Raw genomic sequence first — 21,990 nt, forward strand, 5'->3', positions numbered from 1 at the left:
TATCAAATTTTGATCTCTTCAAGAATCATTATTCTACTTAATGGGGGTCCTGTTGGATTCTTTGGAGTTGAGAAAGGTTTTCGGCAAGGTGATCCCTTATGGCCCATTCTCTTTATTCTTGCAGAAGAGGTCCTGTGTAGGGGTCTAAAGCAAATGATTCATGAGAAAAATATGAAGCCGCTCTTGGGTCCAACAAGGGTGGAGATGACAACCTTTTTATTATTTGCAGATGATATCTTTATTTTCCTGAATAGCTCCATCAGGTATGTCAGGCATTTGCATATTTTTCTTACAAAATATCAACAATTTTCTGGGAAGAATATTAATTTGGATAAGAGCAAACTCTTCCTTGGAAGCATGTCCCTTGAAAGAAAGCAGCTCATCCCAGATACCCTTAGAATTCCCATATGTAAATTCCCCACAAAATATTTAGGTGTGAAAATTTTCAAAGGGATAGTTAAAAGGGAGCCTCTGATGCCAATAATGGACAAGATTAAAGGAAGGAGGCTGGAAGGGGAAGCTTCTATCTATGGCTGGAAGGGTGGAGTTGGTTAGATCAGTAATCTCTAGGATGCCCACTCACAATTTCTCTGTATATTGGTGGCTTAGCTCTCTCTTGAGAACTATAGAGCAGTGGATGAAGAACTTCATATGGACAGGTGATCCTGACACTTCTAAAGGGGTGACGGTCAAATGGGAATCAGTTTGCAAGCCAAGCGAAGAAGGAGATATAGGGATCAGGTGTTTGAGAGATGTAAATGAAGCACTTTTTTGTAAATAGGTTTGGCATGTTAAGCACACTGATTCAGCCCTAAGAAGACTGCTCAAGGAGAGTTTTGTAAGTAAAAATGAGGATCCAAAAAATGGGTATAAACTGTCCTCAGTTTGGCCTGGTCTTAGGAGGATGTGGCACTTCACTTCAAGTAAAGAAAGATGGATTGTGGGCAACAGAGCTTCTATAAATTGTTGGAAAGATAGGTGGATTGAAGAAAATACAATTGAAGAGCTATCTTCTCTGGATCCTCATTTCTTCAACTCTTCCATGTTGAAAGTTGCAAATTTTATTCATAATTATGACTAGGCTTTTCCTGAGGTATCCTCTTTATTCCTTAGGAATATTTTTTCTTATGCGTCTAAGATTAATATTCCAAGAAAGGATATATTTGGAGCCTCTCCACTACAGGGGAGTTTAGTACAAAATCTGCATGGAATGATATTTGCCGAAGAAATCCAAAAGTCCCATGGTATGATCTTGTCTGGATTAACTCCTTAAAGCCTCTCGGCAATCCACTTTTGGGTAGAGGTTATTCTATGAGAAGCTACCCATAGATGACATTATTTGTAGCAAAGGAATCCCTTTAGCCTCAAGATGCATTTTGTGTGAAGCGACCTCTGAATCCCAAGCCCACATTTTCCTAAGTTGTAGTCTCATTGCAAATATGGGAAAAGATTCTAGGTTGCTTTGGCTTCCAATGGAAAAACCGCTCCTCTTTATCTGAGCTAATGGCTTGGTGAAAAATGAAGAAAAAAACTTTGTCTCTGAAAGATCCATGGGTTGCTGGTCTTGTATTGATTGCTGATGCTATTTGGAAAGAAGGAAACCATAGAAGACATAGCGGTAAAGGCAGGGCCCCAATTTGGATTTTTGCTAATATTCTTAGGGACCTAAAGGAGGCTAATCTTAATTTAAAGGGTATAGTTCAAACTTCTTCATATTTGACATATTGTAGGAAGTTGATTATTCAAGCTACCCCTATTAATGCTTATAAAATTCTTGAAGTCCATTGGTGTAAACGTATGAGACACTGGATGAAGCTAAATGTGGATGGCAGCTCCATAGGGAATCCTGGGAGAGTAGGTGCAGGGGGAATTCTTCGTGATTACCAGGGGAAGGTAATATTTTCATTCAAGCAATATCTGGGATTTCAGACAAGTTACTGTGCAGAATTCAAAAGTCTTATTGAAGGGGTTCGATATGGAATGACTCGGGAAGTTGAAAACTTGTGGATTGAATCTGACTTTGTCGCAGTGGTTACAGCTGTCTACTCCAATTCTATTCCATGGTTTGCTCTTCAAGATTGGTCAGCCCTTCAGTATTATCTCTCTTCAATTTCTTGGAAGATAACTCACTGTTACAGGGAAGCTAACCCAGTAGCAGATTATCTTGGCAAAAATGCAACGAAATCTGGAGTATTTGGAATCATGGAGGCGTTCCCTTCTCATGTAAATGATGATTTAATATTTGATGCCTTGTCTAAGCCAAGATTTAGATTCTTGTAGATAATATTGGTGGATCCCTGCTAATGGCAATGCCGAAGGTGGGGGTCCTCCATTACTAAGTGGTTCCTTGATGTAATTTCAAAATTTTTTCCTCTTTAATATATTTCTGATCTTTAGCAAAAAAACAAAAGCCAGGGGTGAGAAAATTTTCAATCAACTAAGGGAGAACACCAAAACTAGGTAGGGGGAAAAACAAAAAAAAATATCCCAAGTCAAGGCCAGATGCCTATGACGTTTATTATAGTGTTTTTTTTTTCAATCAACTAAGGGAGAACACCAAAGAACGATTTTCTACGAAGACCTGATCGGAATTATATATACATAGAAGTTATTTGTATTTTACATTTTGACCAACAATTCTGTCTTTCCCCACTACAAACAGCCACTGGGGTCAACAGAGTACAGTCTGTGTTCAAGTATATGATGAATTTAATCCATCTATGTTTCTCTCTCAGCTTCTATGTTCTCTCGTCCTCTCCGTTCCAGCTTTACAAAGGCAGTTCCAAGCTCACAGCGGGAAAGCCAACACCACCGTAGTCGTAGCCACCACTGACACCTCTGTAGGCACAGCATGGGCAAGAAACGAAGATCACTCTCCATTCGATGTTCCAATTTCTCATCTTTTGTTCTTTGAGAAAGAATAGGGTAGGCTAAGAGCGAGAATGGGAGATCTCTCTCCATTCGATGCTCCAATTAGAAATCGTTCTCTTGTTCTTTGGGAATAAATAAGGAAATCTAGGCTAAGCTCTTCTTCAATGTCTGCAAATAGAATCATACACACCCTCATGGAGTCTCAGCCTCTCAAGTGCCCTTAACCAATTAGGGGCGATGACATTAGTTTTCCATCGTCATCCTTGAAGCCTCAAGCCCATTTCTATTTCCCCAAAATCAGATTGATATGTCATGATCTGCTCCCCGATTAGAGACCATTTATGGCCCATTTGCACTGATTAGGGAGTAACTGATTATTGCCGGATAACCGAACGACTAAAAACTTCCATGTTTATGTCTGGCCATTGAAGGCCTTGTTGGATATGTGTGTCCATCAACCCAAGGGGGTAGCGCAGTTGGTGAGCAATGAACTTGGTACGAGTCGTAAACTTTGACGTCCTAAGTTCGACTCCCACTAGGCACACCTTGGGCCATTCACACGGGTGTTTGGTGCTTTTCATTGTTTTCCATGCAAGTTGAATAATTCTCATTTGACTTCGGAATGACCCGGTCCATGCGGCTGTGGGGTTAGTATGGGCCTGTAGGACTAAGGAAAAAGATATGTGTGTCCATCAAATCTAGTTCATTTAATAAAAGTGTTTATTTTATAAGGGAAAGGGATAGGTATGCACCAATCAAGTATGCTAGCGGATAGCACCAATAGGATCACAAGATGGAATATCATTCAGGAAGGATTTGAGGGTCATTTCAGAAAAAAAGGGAAGAAAGAGATAGACACAATGGATGCTGGCATACTTGATATCGGTGGCATACCCAACTTTTTCCCTTATTTTTTGCATCATATTTATTTATTATTTCTTCTTAGCTCGGGGTAGGACATGAAATCCTATTCATATGACTGTCATATTACATTATTGGTGTCAAACCAAGAGGCCTTACTATATAATTGGTTGGGAAAGGTGAAAGATTTTAAATGGGGGTTGCTCATTAAGGCCGGACCTAAATTGATGGTACCGACCTGTTGACACCTGGAACAGGTTTCAAAATGACACCTCATTTGCGAATATCGAATTTACTATTTGAATGCAATGAAAGAAGAAAAAATAGATGATCAGTCAAGGTTTACCTCGTCAGTTGTGCATTGGCGGGGTCTCTCTCCATCAGAGGCGACATAGGATAATTTGGAAGCGATGCGGCTGGAATTCTCCGATCTTGGTCTTGAGGACAAGACCACACTCAAGGGGCGAGGAAAATGATACATACATGGCTCTACGTGCATGGATCCTACACCTACTACTGCATACTTGGAGTGGGAAGGGTTAGTTGTGTTATTTATTATCTTATGTTCATATACGTGTTGGTGGTTGTAGTTAATAGTATGATCTCATGTGGTGGTTGTTTAAGTGTTATAAGTAGCAGCTGGGGAAGTTTATCTAGATGAGGTTATGGGGAGAGATAGTGGGATGTAATGAGTTAACTATATGGGTGGATAAATACGTTATGGAGTTACTAATGAAGCACTTTTGAAAATCCAAACACATCTGCTTACAGAGTAGGGAGGCGGTGGTTTCCTCTATAGAACCACAACTACAGAATTTAATTTCATTCCATTTTTCTTAAGAAAGTCAATTCTTTTGTATGTACCAGTTTGTGGAAGGGTTGGGTGTTTTTTTATAGCCGGCGGTAGGTTGTTAGATCACAACTTGCTGGCTACTCGCTTCATTCTTCTCTAGCATCGTCCGTTGTTTTAGTGAAAGGGTAAAAAGTCAATTCACTACCCCAAAAGGGTAGTTTGGGGATTTAGGAATTTCTCAACCCATAATGTTATCACTAAACAGTGATTGACTAATAAATAAGGGCTAGTTGTAAGAAATCTTGAAATACAGGGATGGTTCAAGTAATAGTTTCAAACTTTAGGGGTACAATGCAATCGGGTCATAGTATAGGAGGTGTCCAAGTAATTTATCCAAACAAAAATGGAATAAGTAACAAGTCAATGCAAAAGCAAAGATAAAGGTTAGATCTTTTTGCTGACCTCCGAAAAAAAAAATGTTTGTCATATGTAAAATCAATAGTAGAGAAACTCCTTCCAACGAAAAAAAAAAAAAAGTAGTAAAAGCTCCTTCCTTTCAGGAGGAATTAAACTCCATAGAAATTTCTACTTTAAACTTCATATGGGATTATGTGATCTGCTTGCCTACTTTTCTAATAATTTTTGGACAAAGGTTTTCTCTGTCCCTCAGTCAAGGAAGAAAAGGTCCTGATGTGACTCCCCCTCTCTCCTCATATATCTCCTCTTATTATACAGTGTCGATTGAACATGGTGGCGAAACCTTCTCCATAACTTCTAGCCCAAGTAAGCTGTCTTTTGGCATATTACAGAATCCAAAGACTAAGAGAGAGTTCTAGCCCAAGTAAGCTGTCTTTTGGCATATTAAAGAATCCAAAGACTCAAGCGAGAGAGAGAGAGAGAGAGAGAGTCCCCCATCTTCCCATCATTCCCCCTACCCCTCTAGTGTGCATAAGTAAAGTGCCCTCATACAGTTCCTCAGAAATAATTTCGAAAAAGAAAACAGACAGAAAATCTGGACTAATTCTTTTCTCATGTAACCTAATAAGAACGACTTAGCACACGGTCGTGGCATAAAAAGAAAAGTATAATCGATGGGGTCCAAATTGTTTACCAAAAGATAATATAAAATAGTTAAATTAAGCGTAAATGTGTTCTCAGTAGTTCCTACCTTGAATACTTCCTACTTTCTTCTCCAAAAAGAAGAATACTTCCTACTTCCTACGTCCTACCTTCACTCAACATAAATAGGGGAGGAGCGGGGGTGGGGGGGGGGAGAGGGATAGATATAGAGAGAGTGGAATTTTTCCTTGAGCATATTTTATTGATAGACCACCAACAAACACATCCAAGGGCCGGCCATAAGAGTAGCCATGGTTCTGAATCTTCTGATACTGCTTAATCTTTGTTCATTAGTTGGAATAGCCATGGCTGTTCCTCTACAACTAGCCCTGCCAGGCTGCGACGAAAAATGCGGAAATGTAACCATACCATACCCATTTGGCTTCAAAGATGGATGCTTTAGGGATCCTGATTATAATATTACATGTGATCAGGCATGGAATGGTGGCACACCCACAATCTATGGCATTGAGGTTCTTGAGATATCATTATTGGATGCCCAAGTCATAGTGAAGGATGAGTATCCTTCTTCTCAATGCTTCAATGCTACAGGCGGGAGAAATTCTTCTTATATAGGGTATAGTCTACTAAATAGCCCATTCACGTTCTCATCGAAACGCAACAAGCTTATAGCCATCGGATGTGACACCGTTGCCTACTTTGATTCAGATTTTTCTGGCAGCAATTTTACGAGTGGGTGCATATCTCTGTGTGAAAGTATGGATAGTGTGACGAACGGTTCTTGCTCTGGAATTGGTTGTTGCCAGACCTCAATCCCTTTGGGCATCAAAAAATTCTATGTGAGATTTGATAGTTATTATGACCACGCTAAGAATTTGGAGTCAAACCCTTGCAGCTTTGGTTTCTTGGGCGATCCAAATTACTTCACCTTCAATTCATCAGATCTTTCGGTCAATAGTTTCAACAGATCGAAGACTCCAATTGTGTTGGACTGGGCAATTGGGAATCAAACATGTGAAGAAGCACTTCATAATGAATCTTATGCTTGTGGTCCAAATAGCAATTGCTCTAATTCAATCAATGGTCCCGGCTATGGCTATCGGTGTAATTGCAGAGATGGTTTTGAGGGCAACCCTTATCTCCTCCAACTAGGATGCCAAGGTAACTTATCTTTTCTCTGCTTAATTATATATTGGAAAGTGGTTTCTTGGGGGGAAGCACAGCCTACGCCAGCACTCCTTATGTCTTTCTCTTTCGTTCTCTCTCTTCCCCCAAATTGGGGGTAAAAATATTTTTTCATAAGGGAGGAGAGTGATGGAATCATTGGAGGGTTGGCATAGGCCACACTCCCAGACGGATCTAGCTCCTCTCCAACAACTGCACCCTCCAATGACCCACCCAGATCATCCAAGGGTTGGGAGGGCTTGATCATGCATGCATCGCAACACCTGCCAACATCTAAGGATGTGTGTCCGAGTGCTCTCAGCCCTTAGATGAACCATTGGAGATTGATGGTGTTGGAGAAGATCTTTTTCCATCTTGGACACAATTCTTTTTGCCTCATTTATACATACGGGGTATTTCTACCCAAAAATTATATCAATGCAAATGCTTGTCAATTGTTGACTAGAACTAACAAATTTTCATGATTATTGTGATGTGGTGGTGGATTTGATGATGAAGACATAAATGAATGTGAAAATGGATACAATAATTTATGCGACAAGAGTGGTAAATGCAATAATACCATTGGGAGTTATAGCTGTTATTGCCCACAAGGCTACCATGGCGATGGTTGGTTAAATGGGACAGGCTGTATTCAAGAACCGCTGAAACGCAATCTGGTGATACAAATTATTGCAGGTATTTTTGTTTTCTAAATAATAAAATTCCTATTTTCTTGCTTAGTTGTTTCAATAAAAATCCTGCACAGGGAAAACTTTCAGCTAATATTAGTATGTAGCCAGCCTCCCATGCATAAATCATATTTTTAAGTCTTTGTTTTACTTGAAAATTTATCTTCTTTTTATTACTCTAAGCTTGTCAAGTCCCAGTGGCAGCTTATGAACTGTAAGGGGAATTTTGGACATTTAATTAATTGATGAGTAGTAATAATTCTGGCCCCTATATGGGATCTTTCCTTCATTTCTCTATGGATCCTTTGTATGGTTACTTGTGGGTCCCTTACAAAAAAAAAAAAATATATATATATATATATATAATAAGGACCATTGAATCGAAACTAATTATTCAAATCCTAAAACCAAAGTACCTCAAGCCGTGCCATCTTTCCTTTGGACGAGGGTTTGGAGCTGTATCTGGACCCTGTCCATTATTATTATGCTAGGGTTGTAGACCGGACTCCCCAGCCTCCTTCACCTGTCCCTTGTTGAGGCTCCTCTTCTCTAAGGTGAGCTTTTTGTGATCCACCAATGTGACAATCTCATTGACAGTACATATGAGTCCTTCCATTGGCTTCAAAGAATCATAGCAGGTTTTAGATGTTTACTCCCAATAATTAAAGTCGGAAGCAAACCATCTTAGCTCCGTCTAGCTCCGTCAAGTTCTCGCACTCCTCAAATGGCCAAAGTTACTAGGAGTAGGCGGCATTAGTGTTTATGTTCATTAAACGATCACAAGAAGATGGAGGAAGTAGACGCTAGGGAAGAAAGGAGTCATGGTGATGGAGATGTGGATTCTGGTGACAGGGAAGCATTGGATCGGGGTCCATCCCTGCAGGAACAGGGAGGGGCAGTTGTTCTACCTAAACGATCGTATGCGAGGTCTGTGGGTTTGTCCTCCTGGACTGCAATCGACTTTCTCCCAGAGTCGATTCAGGCAAGGAATATCACGAGGATTGTGACTCCTCAGAAGGATTATGAAGCTAAGAGCCAAATTTTTAGATTTGAACTGATAGGAAGGGTCAATTTTCGTCTTATTTCTCTGGATGATTTGAGACGAGAGGCAAAGAACAACTGGAATCTTATTCAAGGGGTGGTGATGCACCCTTTGGGAAAAGGGTATGTAATTTTTCAGTTTCAGTGCGAAGGTGATAAGGCAGCTGTCTGGAGAAGAAGTCCTTTGCAGGTGGGAGAATAGTTGATAAGATTTCAACACTGGAAGCCGGATTTTAATATCCATAAGAAGCAGCCTTTCACGAAGCTGGTGTGGCTTCGCTTTCCAGATCTCCCGCTGGAGTACTGGCATGAGAATGTGTTGCTCTCTATTGTAAAAGCAGTGCGGCGGACAGTTGCGTTGGACCGTCGTACCAGAAAAGGTATTTTGGGATATTTTGCTCGGGTGTTGGTGGAGGTCGATGCCTCTGAATCGGTTGCGCGTGTAGAGGAGGTTTAGGTGGAGGTCGATGCCTCTAATGGGGTAAATCATGCTTTCTTAACTCTAATCCCTAAATCTGATGGTGCAACCTCTTTAGAAAAATTTTGCCCCATTTGTATGGGGAATTTCTTTTGTAAAGTTTTGTCAAAGATCTCTGCTTCTAGGCTGACTACTCTCCTTCCAAGATTAATTTCTGAATAACAGGGTGCGTTCCAGAAGGGTACGGTCATCTCAGCTAACATCAGTCTTGCTTCAGAGCTGGTGAATTTGATGCACTCAATAGTTAGGGGTGGTGGTTAGGGCTTAAAGATGGATGTTCAGAAAGCTTATGATTCCCTATCTTGGGAATTTCTCTTTGCTACATTGGAGAAATTTGGATTTTCCAATAGATGGATAAACAGGATTCATCAGATGTTGATTTCTTCAAGGATTTCTATCCTATTGAATGGGGGTCCGATGGGTTTTTTTGGTGTTGGTAGAGGTCTAAGGCAAGGAGATCCCATCTCTCCAATCCTTTTCATCCTGGCAGAGGAAGTGTTATGTAGGGGATTGAAGAACCTTATTATGGAAGTGAAACTAAAAGCCCTCCCTAGCCCTAGAGGTGCAGCTACCCCTTCACATCTTCTTTTCGCTGATGATATTTTTATTTTTATGAACGGATCAACCAGGTATGTTAAACAGCTGCATCAATTTTTATCAAAGTATCAGCCTTTCTCCGTCTAGAAAATTAATTTGGAAAAAAGTAAGTTGTTCTTTGGAAAGATTGCTCCGCATAGAAAGCAATTTATTAGTGAATACCAAGGAATTGCGGCAAAGAACCTTCCCACAAAATATCTAGGAGTTGAGATCTTTAAAGGTAGAGTGAAGAACTGTCACTTACTTCCTCTACTTGATAAGATAAAAGGTAGACTGTTTGGGTGGAAAGGCAAACTCCTCTCTATGGCTGGGAGGGTGGAGCTTGTGCGGCCAGTCATCTCAGGTATTCCTATTCACAACTTCTCTGTGTACTGGTGGCTAGAAGGGATAGTGAAGGTGGTCGAGCGCTGGATGCAGAACTTTATTTGGTCAGGTGATATGGACGTGACTAAGAAGGTTGTGGTAAAATGGAAAGATGTGTGTAAGCCCAAGAGGGAAGGTGGATTGGGAATTAGAAGACTGCGCGAGGTGAATTTTGCCTGCTTATGCAAACTAGCGTGGAAAATCAAGCACGAAGATTCTATCTTGAGTAGCTTCTTCAAGGAGAGATTTATCAAAGAGGATGGATCGCTGAGGCATGGCTATAAATCCTCTTCCATTTGGCCTGGTTTGAAAAATGTTTCGAATTTTGTCATTGACAATGAACAGTGGATTGTTGGCAATGAGGAATATATTAATTTCTGGTTGGATAGATGGTTGGGTATGAATTCCATTGCGGAGCAATCAAATCTGGACCCTAATCTCTTCTCGAGATTGAAGGTAAAAGTGGTGGATTTTATTTCCCAGTCTTCTTAGGTTTTCCTCATGGTTGAATCGGAATTTCTTGCTGCTATTTGAGAGAAAGCAAAGCAAATTTTCATTTATAATGTTGAGGACTCTTGCCTCTGGCGTCTCACCCTATCAGGTACTTTCTCCATTAAATCGGATTGGGATGACGCTCAGAAAAAACATGAAAAAGTAGATTGGTTTAATATCATTTGGAAATCAAGTGTATAGCCAAAGCAATCCATTTTTGCTTGGTGTTTGATTCAGAATAAATTGCCAACACAAGACTTGATCCGCAGAAGAGGGGTTAATTTGGCATCTAAATGTTGTCGCTGCAGTAAAGAAGAAGAGTCGATATCCCATATTTTTTACAATTGTGACTTCACAATAAACTTGTGGAGGGCTTTTTATAGTGGGTTCGGAATCCAGTGGCCTTACTTTGTTGACATGAGCACCTCATAGCTTGGTGGAAACAATTTGCAAGGAAGATCCATTTCAAATCTGTGTGGATGTGTGGTTTCTCCCTTGTTCCCTATATTATTTGGCAAGAAAGAAATGATAGGCACTTCCAGAAGATCTCTAAGACTGTCAGACACTGTTTTGCTATGGTGAAGGGTGAGATCAGTCTTCAGGCGATAGGTAACACAGGATCCCCTCTTTCTTTTGATGATCTTCTTTGTGCTAGAAATCTAGGCATTTCCATAATGCATTATCAGCCAAAGGAGATTCTCGAAGTGTTTTGGTGTTTGCCACCCCCTGGTTGGGTTAAGCTCAACACAGACGGATGCTCTCAGGGAAACCCGGGAAAAGCAGGGGTGGGTGGGATTTTTCGAAATGACAAAGCTGAAGTTCTACAGTCGTTCAGAAAATTTTTGGGGTCCCAAACAAATTTTAAAGCAGAAATAATGGCTGTTATTTTGGGTTTGGAAGTTGCAAGAGAGATGGGGATCACTAAACTCTAGATTGAGTGTGATTCGGTGGCTGTGGTTATCCTCATTTCGAATTGGAAAATCCCATGGATTGGATTACAAAGGTGAATGAGTCTAATTCCATACCTACAATCGCTGACTTGGAAAATAACTCATTGCCTTCGTGAAGCAAATCCGGTTGCGAACTTCCTCGCTACGTCGGCTGCGAAGTATGAGTTATCTTATCCAATGTCTACCTGGCATATGATACTTCTAATGGATCTGGAATTAGATAGTCAATGTCATCCTAGATACCGATTTAAATAATTTTCTTCAGTGTTATTTTTCCTTTGCGATTGGGTCGTTGGTGTGGTTTCTTCTCTGCTGATGGCAATGCCGAAGGTGGAGTAGTCTCCCTCTAAGGCAAATTGAGGGTCTTTATTTACCCTAGTTATATATTCTCTTCTCTTTTTTCTCTTTTTTAATACATATGATTTCTTAGCGAAAATAATACTAGGAGTAAGCACAAGTGAATGCTTGTTTTGGCTGTTCTTCTATTGGTTATGATGAAGTAGAAGTGGTGATGAGTTGTTAGGGGTGCCGTCCTATTATTTTTTCCACTGCGTTAGCTAGGGTTTCTTGTGTTGGCCGAGGTGTCTGGCTGTTTTTGTTAACCTTTATTATTTTCATTTTATCTTTTGCCTTTGGGCCTGTATATTCCCTTGCCTTCTTTTGATACTGAATTTCTTAATCATCCAAAAAAGAAAAAAAATGTAAAACAAAAAAAACCTAATGGATAAGTAAAAATAGAATTATACTTGTAAATTTTAATTTTATTTTGATTTTACACCAAAGAGAGTAGAGCCTTACAAAAAGAAAAAGAAAAAGAAAGAAAACACAATAGAGGTCTAGAGCTGGACACTTGTATATCAGGTTTCAATCATAAGCTCAAATAAGACATAGTAACGTTTACCAAAAAAAAAAAAAAAAGGGCTAAACTATCAGACCTTTTTCTAATTTATACTATGTTAAATCCTAAGCCCAAGCCCAGCCCAAACCCCTGCCTTTAGGTAGCCTAGGTGATCATCAGCAGTTGGATTAGCCTTAGCCAAATAAAATCCTCAAATGTTGACTCAAATTTTTTTTTTTTGTCTGGATATGTTTAGACGTACATCACCTATTTTATTTATAATATGCTCTGCTCTTTGCTAAACTTTAGCCAGAAAAAAAAAATACATATTTATATATATAAATAATAATATACATCTAAATCTGTTTTTGTGCAGCTACCAGTGGAGGATTTATTATTTTATCTATCTTCATTTGGTTTTTATATTGGGCAATTCAGAGAAAAGGCAAACTCAGAGAAAAGTTCTTCCAAGAAAATGGGGGTTTGTTATTGCAGCAACAAATGGATAAGCATAAAGGGGTCAAAGAGATTGCCAAGATTTTCACCACAAAAGAGCTAAACAAGGCAACCAATAACTTCCATGAGAGTCAAATACTCGGGCAAGGAGGGTTTGGTACAGTTTATAAGGGAATCCTATCAGGTGGCATAGTAGTTGCCATTAAGAAATCCAAAATAATGGACAAAGGTCAGATTATACAGTTTATAAATGAAGTTTCTATCCTCTCACAAATCAATCACAGACATGTGGTGAAGCTCTTGGGTTGTTGCCTAGAGACAGAGGTTCCATTGTTAGTTTATGAGTTCGTATCAAATGGGACCCTTTTCCAGCATATTCATAGTGAGAATCAAACAACTTCTCTTTCATGGGAAAATCGTTTAAGAATTGCTACAGAAACGGCCGATGCTCTAGCCTATTTGCACTCTTCTCTTTCGGTACCCATCTTGCATAGAGATGTCAAATCTTCTAATATATTACTGGATGATAAATACAAAGCTAAAGTATCTGATTTTGGAGCTTCAAGATTGGTTCCTCAGGATCAAACTCTAAAGACGACAATAATTCAAGGGACTCATGGATATTTAGACCCCGAATGTCTTCCTACAGGTCAACTAACTGATAAAAGTGATGTTTATAGTTTTGGAGTTGTTTTAGTGGAGCTTTTGACGGGAAAAATGCCGCTTTTAATGGAAGAATCTGGGGAACGTATAGCCCTAGCAACTTATTTTGTATCTTCAATGAAAGATGAGAATCCTTTTCATATTCTTGATGACCGAATAATAATCGATGGAGAAAGAGAACAATTATTGGTAGTTGCTGAACTTGCAAGAAGCTGCCTAAAGAACAAGAGGGAAGATAGGCCAACAATGAAGGAAGTTGCAAAGGTGCTTGATTCTTTGAAAATGTTGTATGGGCAACCATCATTACAACAAAATCAGGAGGAGATTGAACCTTTTCTAGGTAAACCATGGACAGCTTCTACCGATGTAACTTTTGAAATAGAGATTGGTTATGGCTTAACTGATGATGATCTTTGGACAGATGACAAGGTAATTGTTTACTGCCGCATCATACCCTATGCTTATGTGTTATTCTCAATCCCTTTGGCATGAATATGTCTGTTAGCATTGAATTCTTAAAGTATTTCCACATTTTTTTACACACACCAAAAAAAAAAAAAAAATGATGAAGTTTTTGCACCCATTGTTTGTTACCTTTTTTTTTTTGTCAGAAAAATTCTTTATAGTAGCTTGCTTTAAACTAATTGTTATTTAATAAGTTGTGAGATAACTTTGACTCCAAAAAGGCATGAACATGAGAATTTAACACCCACTTCTTTTACTGCATTAGTAAAATAAAGCTGTAGTTTGAGTTATGATCATATCACCTATTTTAGCTGATCTCGAGCCAAGGTTGGATCAAATGAATAGGTTAATAGGTTTTACACCTATTCCCTGGAATAGTTCCTCATTGGACAGTTAAAATTTATTTAGGAGAGCCCAAAATAGTTTGGCCATAATTGTTTCCAGACCAAATCTGAGAATGAGTTGTCGCATCATGATCTTAGTTGTTTTCGTATTATTGTTGATCTTATATTTAAGAATAAAGGGGAAATTTCTGGTTTTCAATATTTATCCTAATGAGTTTCTTCTTTCAGGTGAGAGGAAAGACATTCTAGTGAGTTAAGCACTTTTACTCAATATTTGGATGTCGGAGTTGTCGGAGGAGTTGTCGGAGGATGTCGGAGGATATTTAATAATGCTGGCTTAGATTTTCTGTACTTTTCAATTTCTTTTAAATTTATCTTTATTTTATGATGTGATTTTCAATGTCACAAGTTTGAAGCTTTGTTTTTCATTGGCCTGTTGTATGACTTATGTAATCAATGGATTTTATTAGTTGTGTTGTATCTTCAATGGATTTTGAAATAAAATATAAATATAAATTAAATTATATGGCTGAGACTAGATGACATACGATCGGATTCTCTTCAATTCATCAGTCTCTGTATTGCGTATCTGATGGTTGAGTGGACCTTAGAATACATGCAAGTCCCCTTTAACTGTCTGATGCATGTTGTAAGGATTGATGGGGTTGGAGTGGATCAAAATCCAGATGACAATATACAAAACTTTTCATCCATGTTGATACTCCTATGAACATCATTAGATCAAAGTATTCGGATCCTATAGGGAAGATGGAATCATTTTGAGCAAAGCCTTAAGTTGGGAAAGAAAGGCTTGTTTGGGAATGTGGCACCTGTACTTATGCTAAGAAGGGAGTGAAATGACCACACAACCTCCAATAAAAATGCAAAATTTCCATCCTTCTTGATGTTTTCCGATACGCTCCTATCTGAAACCAGGCTCCCAACAAAAAAAATCCCCCTTAAGAGATTTTTATTAGAAATAGAAAACTAATAGTGTCCTTGAAAGTGATAGGCACAACAGCAATGTGCCATGCCCTCTATCGTAGGGGGAGGAGAGAGTAAGCGAGGAGTGGTCCACCTCCATATGAGATTACATGGACACATATGATCACCTACACACCCATTTCGTAATATTATAAGGAAAATGGTTATCACTGTAGTATCAGTATTTTGAAACACATGGGGAATAGATTAAGTGATTAACCATCAAGAATAAAACAATCCTTACCTATCTTGGAAAAGGAAAAGAATCCAATTTACTTCATACACAATTAGCCATCAAAACTTAAATCCCAACTAAACGCAACTCCAAATTTGACTTAACAGAAAAATTCAATTACTTATACTTTTAGAAATAATGAGTGAATGCTTTTGTCATATTATTTGTTAATTTTTTAGGCAAATTTTTTTTCACTTGACTCATATGAAAAATTTTTGTCATATTATTTGACACGTATGTAATTTGACTCATGAACTCTCCATGCAATGGTTGTAATAGACATATCATTTATCCACCGTGGTACAATCGACACCTCATGAACCTATGCATTTAGGGCAAAACATAGGAAACCAGATACGGAATCCCTCAGATTGGTTTGGATACCTTTAAATGTATACGTATGCAAATCAAAATCAGATCATAGATCATGCATTAAGATAAACATTTCCTAAATATGAAAAATAGAAAATACAGTTAATAATTAACAAAAATTACATAATATCATTAAAACATGTATTAACACCTCATGTATCAGGCCGCCTGATACATGATTAAATATGGTGATACATGCAAATATTATTTTTTAAATATTTTTGTATTAAAATGGACAAATGATCAAAATACCCATAGGGGGGAAAACTAATAAAATAATACATAAATATAAATAAAAAAAATATATGGAATGCATTTAATTCATCGAAACAAATGAAAATAAATCTCATACATTTTTCCAGAATTGTATAACATCTTTTTTAAATTTTAAACATAAATGACTAAAATGCCCCTTTGAGGGATAAAAAGGTAAAATTATGACACAAGGTTTCTTGAATCAATTTTCTTCACATTAAAGCTAATATCTATGAAATAGGACAAAAGCATTCAACGCAGACAAAAGCCAGAGTCTAATTTGAGCTCATAAACTTCCTATTTTTGTAAATGACTGAAATGCCCATAGTGACAAAACTGTCATTATAAAAATTTTTAGGTTCCAAAATCTTCAGAAAATATCAAATATGTTGTGAGCTATCACAAAATAAAATTTTGAGAATTTTTTGAAACTTCCTGGTATTTTTTATAAAGATTTTAAGATGAAAAATAAATAAATAAATAAAATGCAAAACCTTACCCTCGATGCATGGGAGAATCTCAGCTCAGCTTGTATATGTCCGATTGACCAGAATTCCTTGCCAGGACCTACCAAATTGCGGCTCAAAGAGTGATGCTCCAAATAGCAAAGCTTGTCAACAAGAGGCATTACTGAAAATTTAAAACATCATAGACAAATGGTATAAAAGATCTGAAAATATCATTTGATAGAGGGGACAAAAGGCTTCTTTGGGTTTTTTTTTTTTTCCAGAATTTTTCTCCCCTTTCAAATGGCCTTGCTTTTTTTAGCAAAAAAAGCCAACGAAAATTCAGGTTTTATGGTAGATTACAACGACCAAAGAGAGGCTAGGCAATGCGGGTTGGGCCTGGTAGACTAAGCTTTAAATGAGATGGGGCACATAGGTGAGACGGGATGGGCTTGGCAGGCTAGGCTCTAATGATGATGGGACTGGGCAAGTCAGACGGGGTGGGCCCTTCCCGGATCACACACAAGAGCTCGGTCTAGGCTGGGTCGAGTCAGGCCGGGTCCAGCCTCAGTGGACTTACCACATGACAGATATTTGTACTGGCAATGCGGACTAAATGGTTAAAAAAAAAAAAAAAAAAAAAAAAAAAGGGAAGTCCGCATGGTTGTGAGACTCGGATGAAATTGGTCAGTTTCGGCCGGATCAGATTGATATTATCGATTCTCAATGATTCAATACCAATCCATAAGTGTAAATTGATAATAATCCAAAGTGATCCGCTTTGACCAATCTCAAAATCAATCTGGAGTTTTAAAACCTTGATCCGATGTGCTAAATACAAATTACCAAGTTAAATTATGTTAGAAATAATGGAATATGATGGTGGCTCTTGTGGAGGATAGGGGATTTGAAAATCTGATCCGATCATCTGATTCGGACCCTTAGATTGGAGTCATCCACGGCTAATCTTGATTCCAATGTTTTGGATGATTTGATTTAGAATGATCCCAATTAAATTGACGAGGACAGGGACCTACATGCCGATTCTAGAGTTTTTTTTTCTTACTTTTAGTCATTTTTTAATGATTGCAACTATTGTGGATTTCCATGAAAAACAATCAGGTATTCTTTTGTTAGTCTCCTCTATGAGTTATTTCTCCCTTATATTTATTTGAAAAAAAAGGACATTAATAGGTCGCATGAAGCTTGCACCCGGACATTGAACGATTTTAGTCATAAAACCAAAACTGAACTGAGGAACAATTTCAGCTTTTGAATCAAAATCGAACTGATTTACTTCAATTTGGTTCTATTTGATTTTAAATTAATACCCTTACTTTATACTTTATGTTGTGCATCGAAAAAGAAAAAAAAAAATTGAGTCATATATAATGAACTATAGAAATGCTTCTTAAAGTAATTCCAGCTTTGACTTCAAGATCATGTAACCACGAGTGATATCTGGCCATTTGCCCAAAAACTTTTATCCCAGTTTACTTACCTTTGGCATAGAGAAGGGTCCAAAGGGTCAAAGAAATCTCCTCCCAAGAGAGGGAGAGGGAGAGGGAGAGGAAAGGGAGAGGGAGAGGTCTATTGTAGCTCTATAAAAACTCCTATCTAAGAGGAAATTCCACATAAATTTTTAATTTGAGAGAGAGAGAATATGAACTCCACAGAAACTCCTTTCTAAGAGGAACCTCCCTAGCCATTTCTAATTTGACTTAATAATAAGCTTTCCTAGCTCTTCCTCTATATAGAGAGAGAGAGAGAGAGAGAGAGAGAGAGAGAGGTTTGAACAATACAAAAACCTTTTTCTAAGAGAAAGCTCCACAACAATTTCCACTTTGACTTAAAAATGGTTGAATATTGGGCTACATACAGGGCATGGAGTAACAACTATTCAAAATGGATAACCAATAATTTATTCCCACCTGTGACACATACACCTCCCCCTTAAAAAAATATTTGCTTGGCTATTTCTGTTTACATCGAGGAAGGGGAAAAATTCGGGATGGGCTCACTCCTTCTTTCTAAATAATATATGTATCTAAACTCAAGTAAATTATTTGTTGATATATAGGAAAAATTGGTGAGGCACCTGTTGAGGGACTTCTAGAAGGAGTAAAGCTAGCAAAGAGAGCAGGATGGAATCTGGATTATATTTGGAGTGATATGGAAAGTCTGCAAAGTTCTTTGGGAAATGACAACTTGAAACCATAATTTCCCAGCCAAGTGGAGCCATAAATATAATGTTACTCGGTTTCTTATATGGTTTGAAAATTGGTAATATGATTCTATTCGATGATTTCAGCCATAAAACAAAAACTGAACTGAGGAACAATTTCAGCATTTGAAACTAAAATCGAGCCGATTTACTTCAATTTGATTCGATTCGATTCGATTTTAAATTGACACCCTTGCTTTATACTTCATGTTGTTCATAAAAAAAGAAAAAAGAACTAGAGAAATGATTCTTACAATAATTCCAGCTTTGAATTCAAGATCATGTAACCACGAGTGATATCTGGCTACTTGCCCAAAAACTTTTATCCTAGTTTACTTATCTTTGGCGTAGAGAAATGTCCAATGACTAAAAGAAATTTGAGAGAGAGAGAGATTTGTGTTGTAATTCTAGAGAAACTCCTTTCTAAGAGGAAATTCCACAGTAATTTCTACAGAGAGAGAGAGGTATGAGCTCTCCAGAAACTCCTTTCTAAGAGGATGCTCCCCAATTTCTACTTTGACTTAATAATAAGCTCTCCTGGCTCTTCCTCTATGAGAGAGAGAGAGAGAGAGAGAGAGAGAGAGAGAGAGGTGTTGAACTATACAAAATCTTCTTTCTAAGAGGAAGCTCTGCAACAATTTCTAATTTGACTTAGAAATGATTGAATATTGGGCTAGAAAGGGCCTGGAGAAAAGGCCTGCGACAGATACACCTCCCCTTTCAAAAAGTATTTGCTTGGCTATTTCTGCTTACATTGACGAAGGGGGAAAATCTACTGGATCCACTCTTTTATTAATAATATTTGTATCTTTAACTCAAGCAAACTCTTTGTTGACAGAAAAACTTTTTTTGGTATTTTTTTGGCATTATGGCATCATATTATGAAATTTCATTTTAGTTTGCATTCAAAACCCTTTGTTATAATATATAAAATAAAAATTACATGTAAAATGTATCATTGTTAAATATGATTAAAAAATTAAATGGTTTATACAATTACATGTGGTAATGATTATAAATATTTCCTTTTTTTAAGTATATAAAAATTTTACTTTTATTCCATTTGAATTCCCATCAACCAAACAGAGTCTTAAGCATTCTTGGAAAATCAATTGTAGAAAAATTCCTTCCAAAAAAAAAGGGTAGAAAAGCTCTTCCTTTTAGGAGGAAACTCCATAGAAATTTCTACTTTAGACTTCATCTGGGATTATGTGACCTGCTCACCAACTTTTCTTTGCTCGGTGAACGAAGAAAAGGTTCTGATGTGAACCCCCCCCCCCCCCTCTCCCTTATTATACGGTGTCGGTTAAGCACGGTGGGCTCAGTGAAACCTTCTCCATAACTTTTAGCCCAAGTAAACTGCCTTTTGACATATTAAAGAATCGAAAGGAGAGAGAGAGAGAGAGAGAGAGAGAGAGAGAGAGAGAGAGAGAGAGAGAGAGAGAGAGAGAGAGAAAGAGAGCTATCTTACATACTAAGAACTATAGAGAAACTCTTTTCTAAGAGGAAGCTCCGCAGCAATTCCTACTTTGACTTAATAATAGGCTCTATGTTTTGTTGTTGAAGACTTTTATTAAACCATGGGTGGGCTAATAGACCATTCCAGTAGCTAGTCGCTTGATTTTCCATGATGAACAAATTCATCACCCTTCTACAGAGATTTGTTATATTTTTAATGAACAACTCTGTGATCTTTTGAATCAAGTGCTTAGCATAGAGAGTGTGGCATTTTTCCTTGAGCATATTTTATTGATAGACCACCAACAAACACATCCAAGGGCCGGCCATAAGAGTAACGATGGTTCTGAATCTTCTGGTACTGCTTAATCTTTGTTCATTAGTTGGAATAGCCATGGCTGTTGCCCTGCCAGGCTGCGACGACAAATGCGGAAATGTAACCATACCCTACCCATTTGGCTTCAAAGATGGATGCTTTAGGGATCCTGATTATAGTATTACATGTGATCAGGCATGGAATGGTGGCACACCCACAATCTATGGCATTGAGGTTCTTGAGATGTCATTATTGGATGCCCAAGTCATAGTGAAGTTTAACTATTCTTCTTCACAATGCTTCGATGCAACAGGCTGGAGAAATTCTTTTTATATAGGGTATGATCTAGGAGATAGCCCATTCACGTTCTCATCGAAACACAACAAGCTTATAGCCATCGGATGTGACACCGTTGCCTACTTTCATTCAGATTTTTCTGGCAGCAATTTTATGAGTGGGTGCTGATGAGGTAAAATATGTCACTTTCCTCAGCACGGCTAAAGCATGTACACAAACCTGAATAGGACTGAGCCGCTACTTCGGCGTCCAGCAAGCAGTGCTTCTACCTCGGCCTCCATTAGGCTGTGCTACTACCTCGGCCTCAATCATGCCGTGCTGCTACCTCGACATCTATCAGACCGCGATATCACCTCGGCCTCCATCAGGCCGCGCTGCTACCTCGGACTCCGTCAAGTCGTGCTGAACCTTGGCCCCATAAGGGCGTGCTGCACCTCGGCCTCCATCAGGCCGTGCTCCACCTCGGCCTCCATTTAGCCGTGCTTCTACCTCGGCCTTCATCAGGCCGTGCTGCTTTTTCGGCTTCCATCAGGCCGTGCTCTACCTCGGCCTCCATCAAGCCGTTCTCCACCTCGGCATCCATCTAGCCATGCTTCCACCTCGGCCTCCATCTGGCCGTGCTGCCACCTCGGCCTCCATCTGGCCGTGCTGCCACCTCGGCAACGTCAACAACAAGGATTCCAGAAACGTGTCTTCGTCCACCCCTACAGTCAAAGAATGCAATCCCTATTCCGGAGGACAGGACTCTATCCACTACACGTCATCATGACATCACACGGTTGGTCTTTCCTAGTTAAGAGGGGAATATTCTAAGAATATTCCTAGAATCATAGAGCCACTCCCCTTGAGGACTCCACGCCTAAACAGGACTCTTCACAATCATCTCCCACTGGCCCTCCATCAGCAGCCTATAAATACCAAGGTAAGCCTGTTGGGTCCCGATTGACACTGAGAGGGGGGGTTAATCAGTGTGCCAAATATTTTTTTTCACTTGCCAACTGTACCCCTGATGTGGCAATCACTATTTACACTTCAATAGCACAGTCTATTGATGCTGCCCAGAGCTGCTATGTATACTACTGACCATTCTTACTGTTGCATGAAACTTACTCACATAACCTGTATTACTGCCCAGAGCTGTCTCATAAACCTCACACGGTAATCACTGTCACATACATACACAGTCGTGTGCACATCCACACTGCACCACTAAGTGGTTAGGTCTACCAGATGTACACACCCATTCTGCAGCCAA

General features: G+C 38.8%; 1 protein-coding gene across 1 annotated transcript in view; it reads left to right on the forward strand.

Annotated features, from left to right (window-relative positions):
* Window positions 1–5,895: 5,895 nt before the first annotated feature.
* The window catches only part of LOC122072278, a 27,876-nt gene continuing 11,781 nt past the window's right edge, over window positions 5,896–21,990 (forward strand). Inside the window, exons 1-4 of the mRNA XM_042636866.1 lie at window positions 5,896–6,766; window positions 7,289–7,468; window positions 12,597–13,768; window positions 20,421–20,892. Coding sequence (XP_042492800.1) covers window positions 5,896–6,766; window positions 7,289–7,468; window positions 12,597–13,768; window positions 20,421–20,892 — 2,695 coding nt within the window. The remainder of the gene's footprint in view (window positions 6,767–7,288; window positions 7,469–12,596; window positions 13,769–20,420; window positions 20,893–21,990) is intronic.

Source organism: Macadamia integrifolia, chromosome 1 (assembly GCF_013358625.1).
Source record: "Macadamia integrifolia cultivar HAES 741 chromosome 1, SCU_Mint_v3, whole genome shotgun sequence".
Taxonomy (NCBI): domain Eukaryota; kingdom Viridiplantae; phylum Streptophyta; class Magnoliopsida; order Proteales; family Proteaceae; genus Macadamia; species Macadamia integrifolia.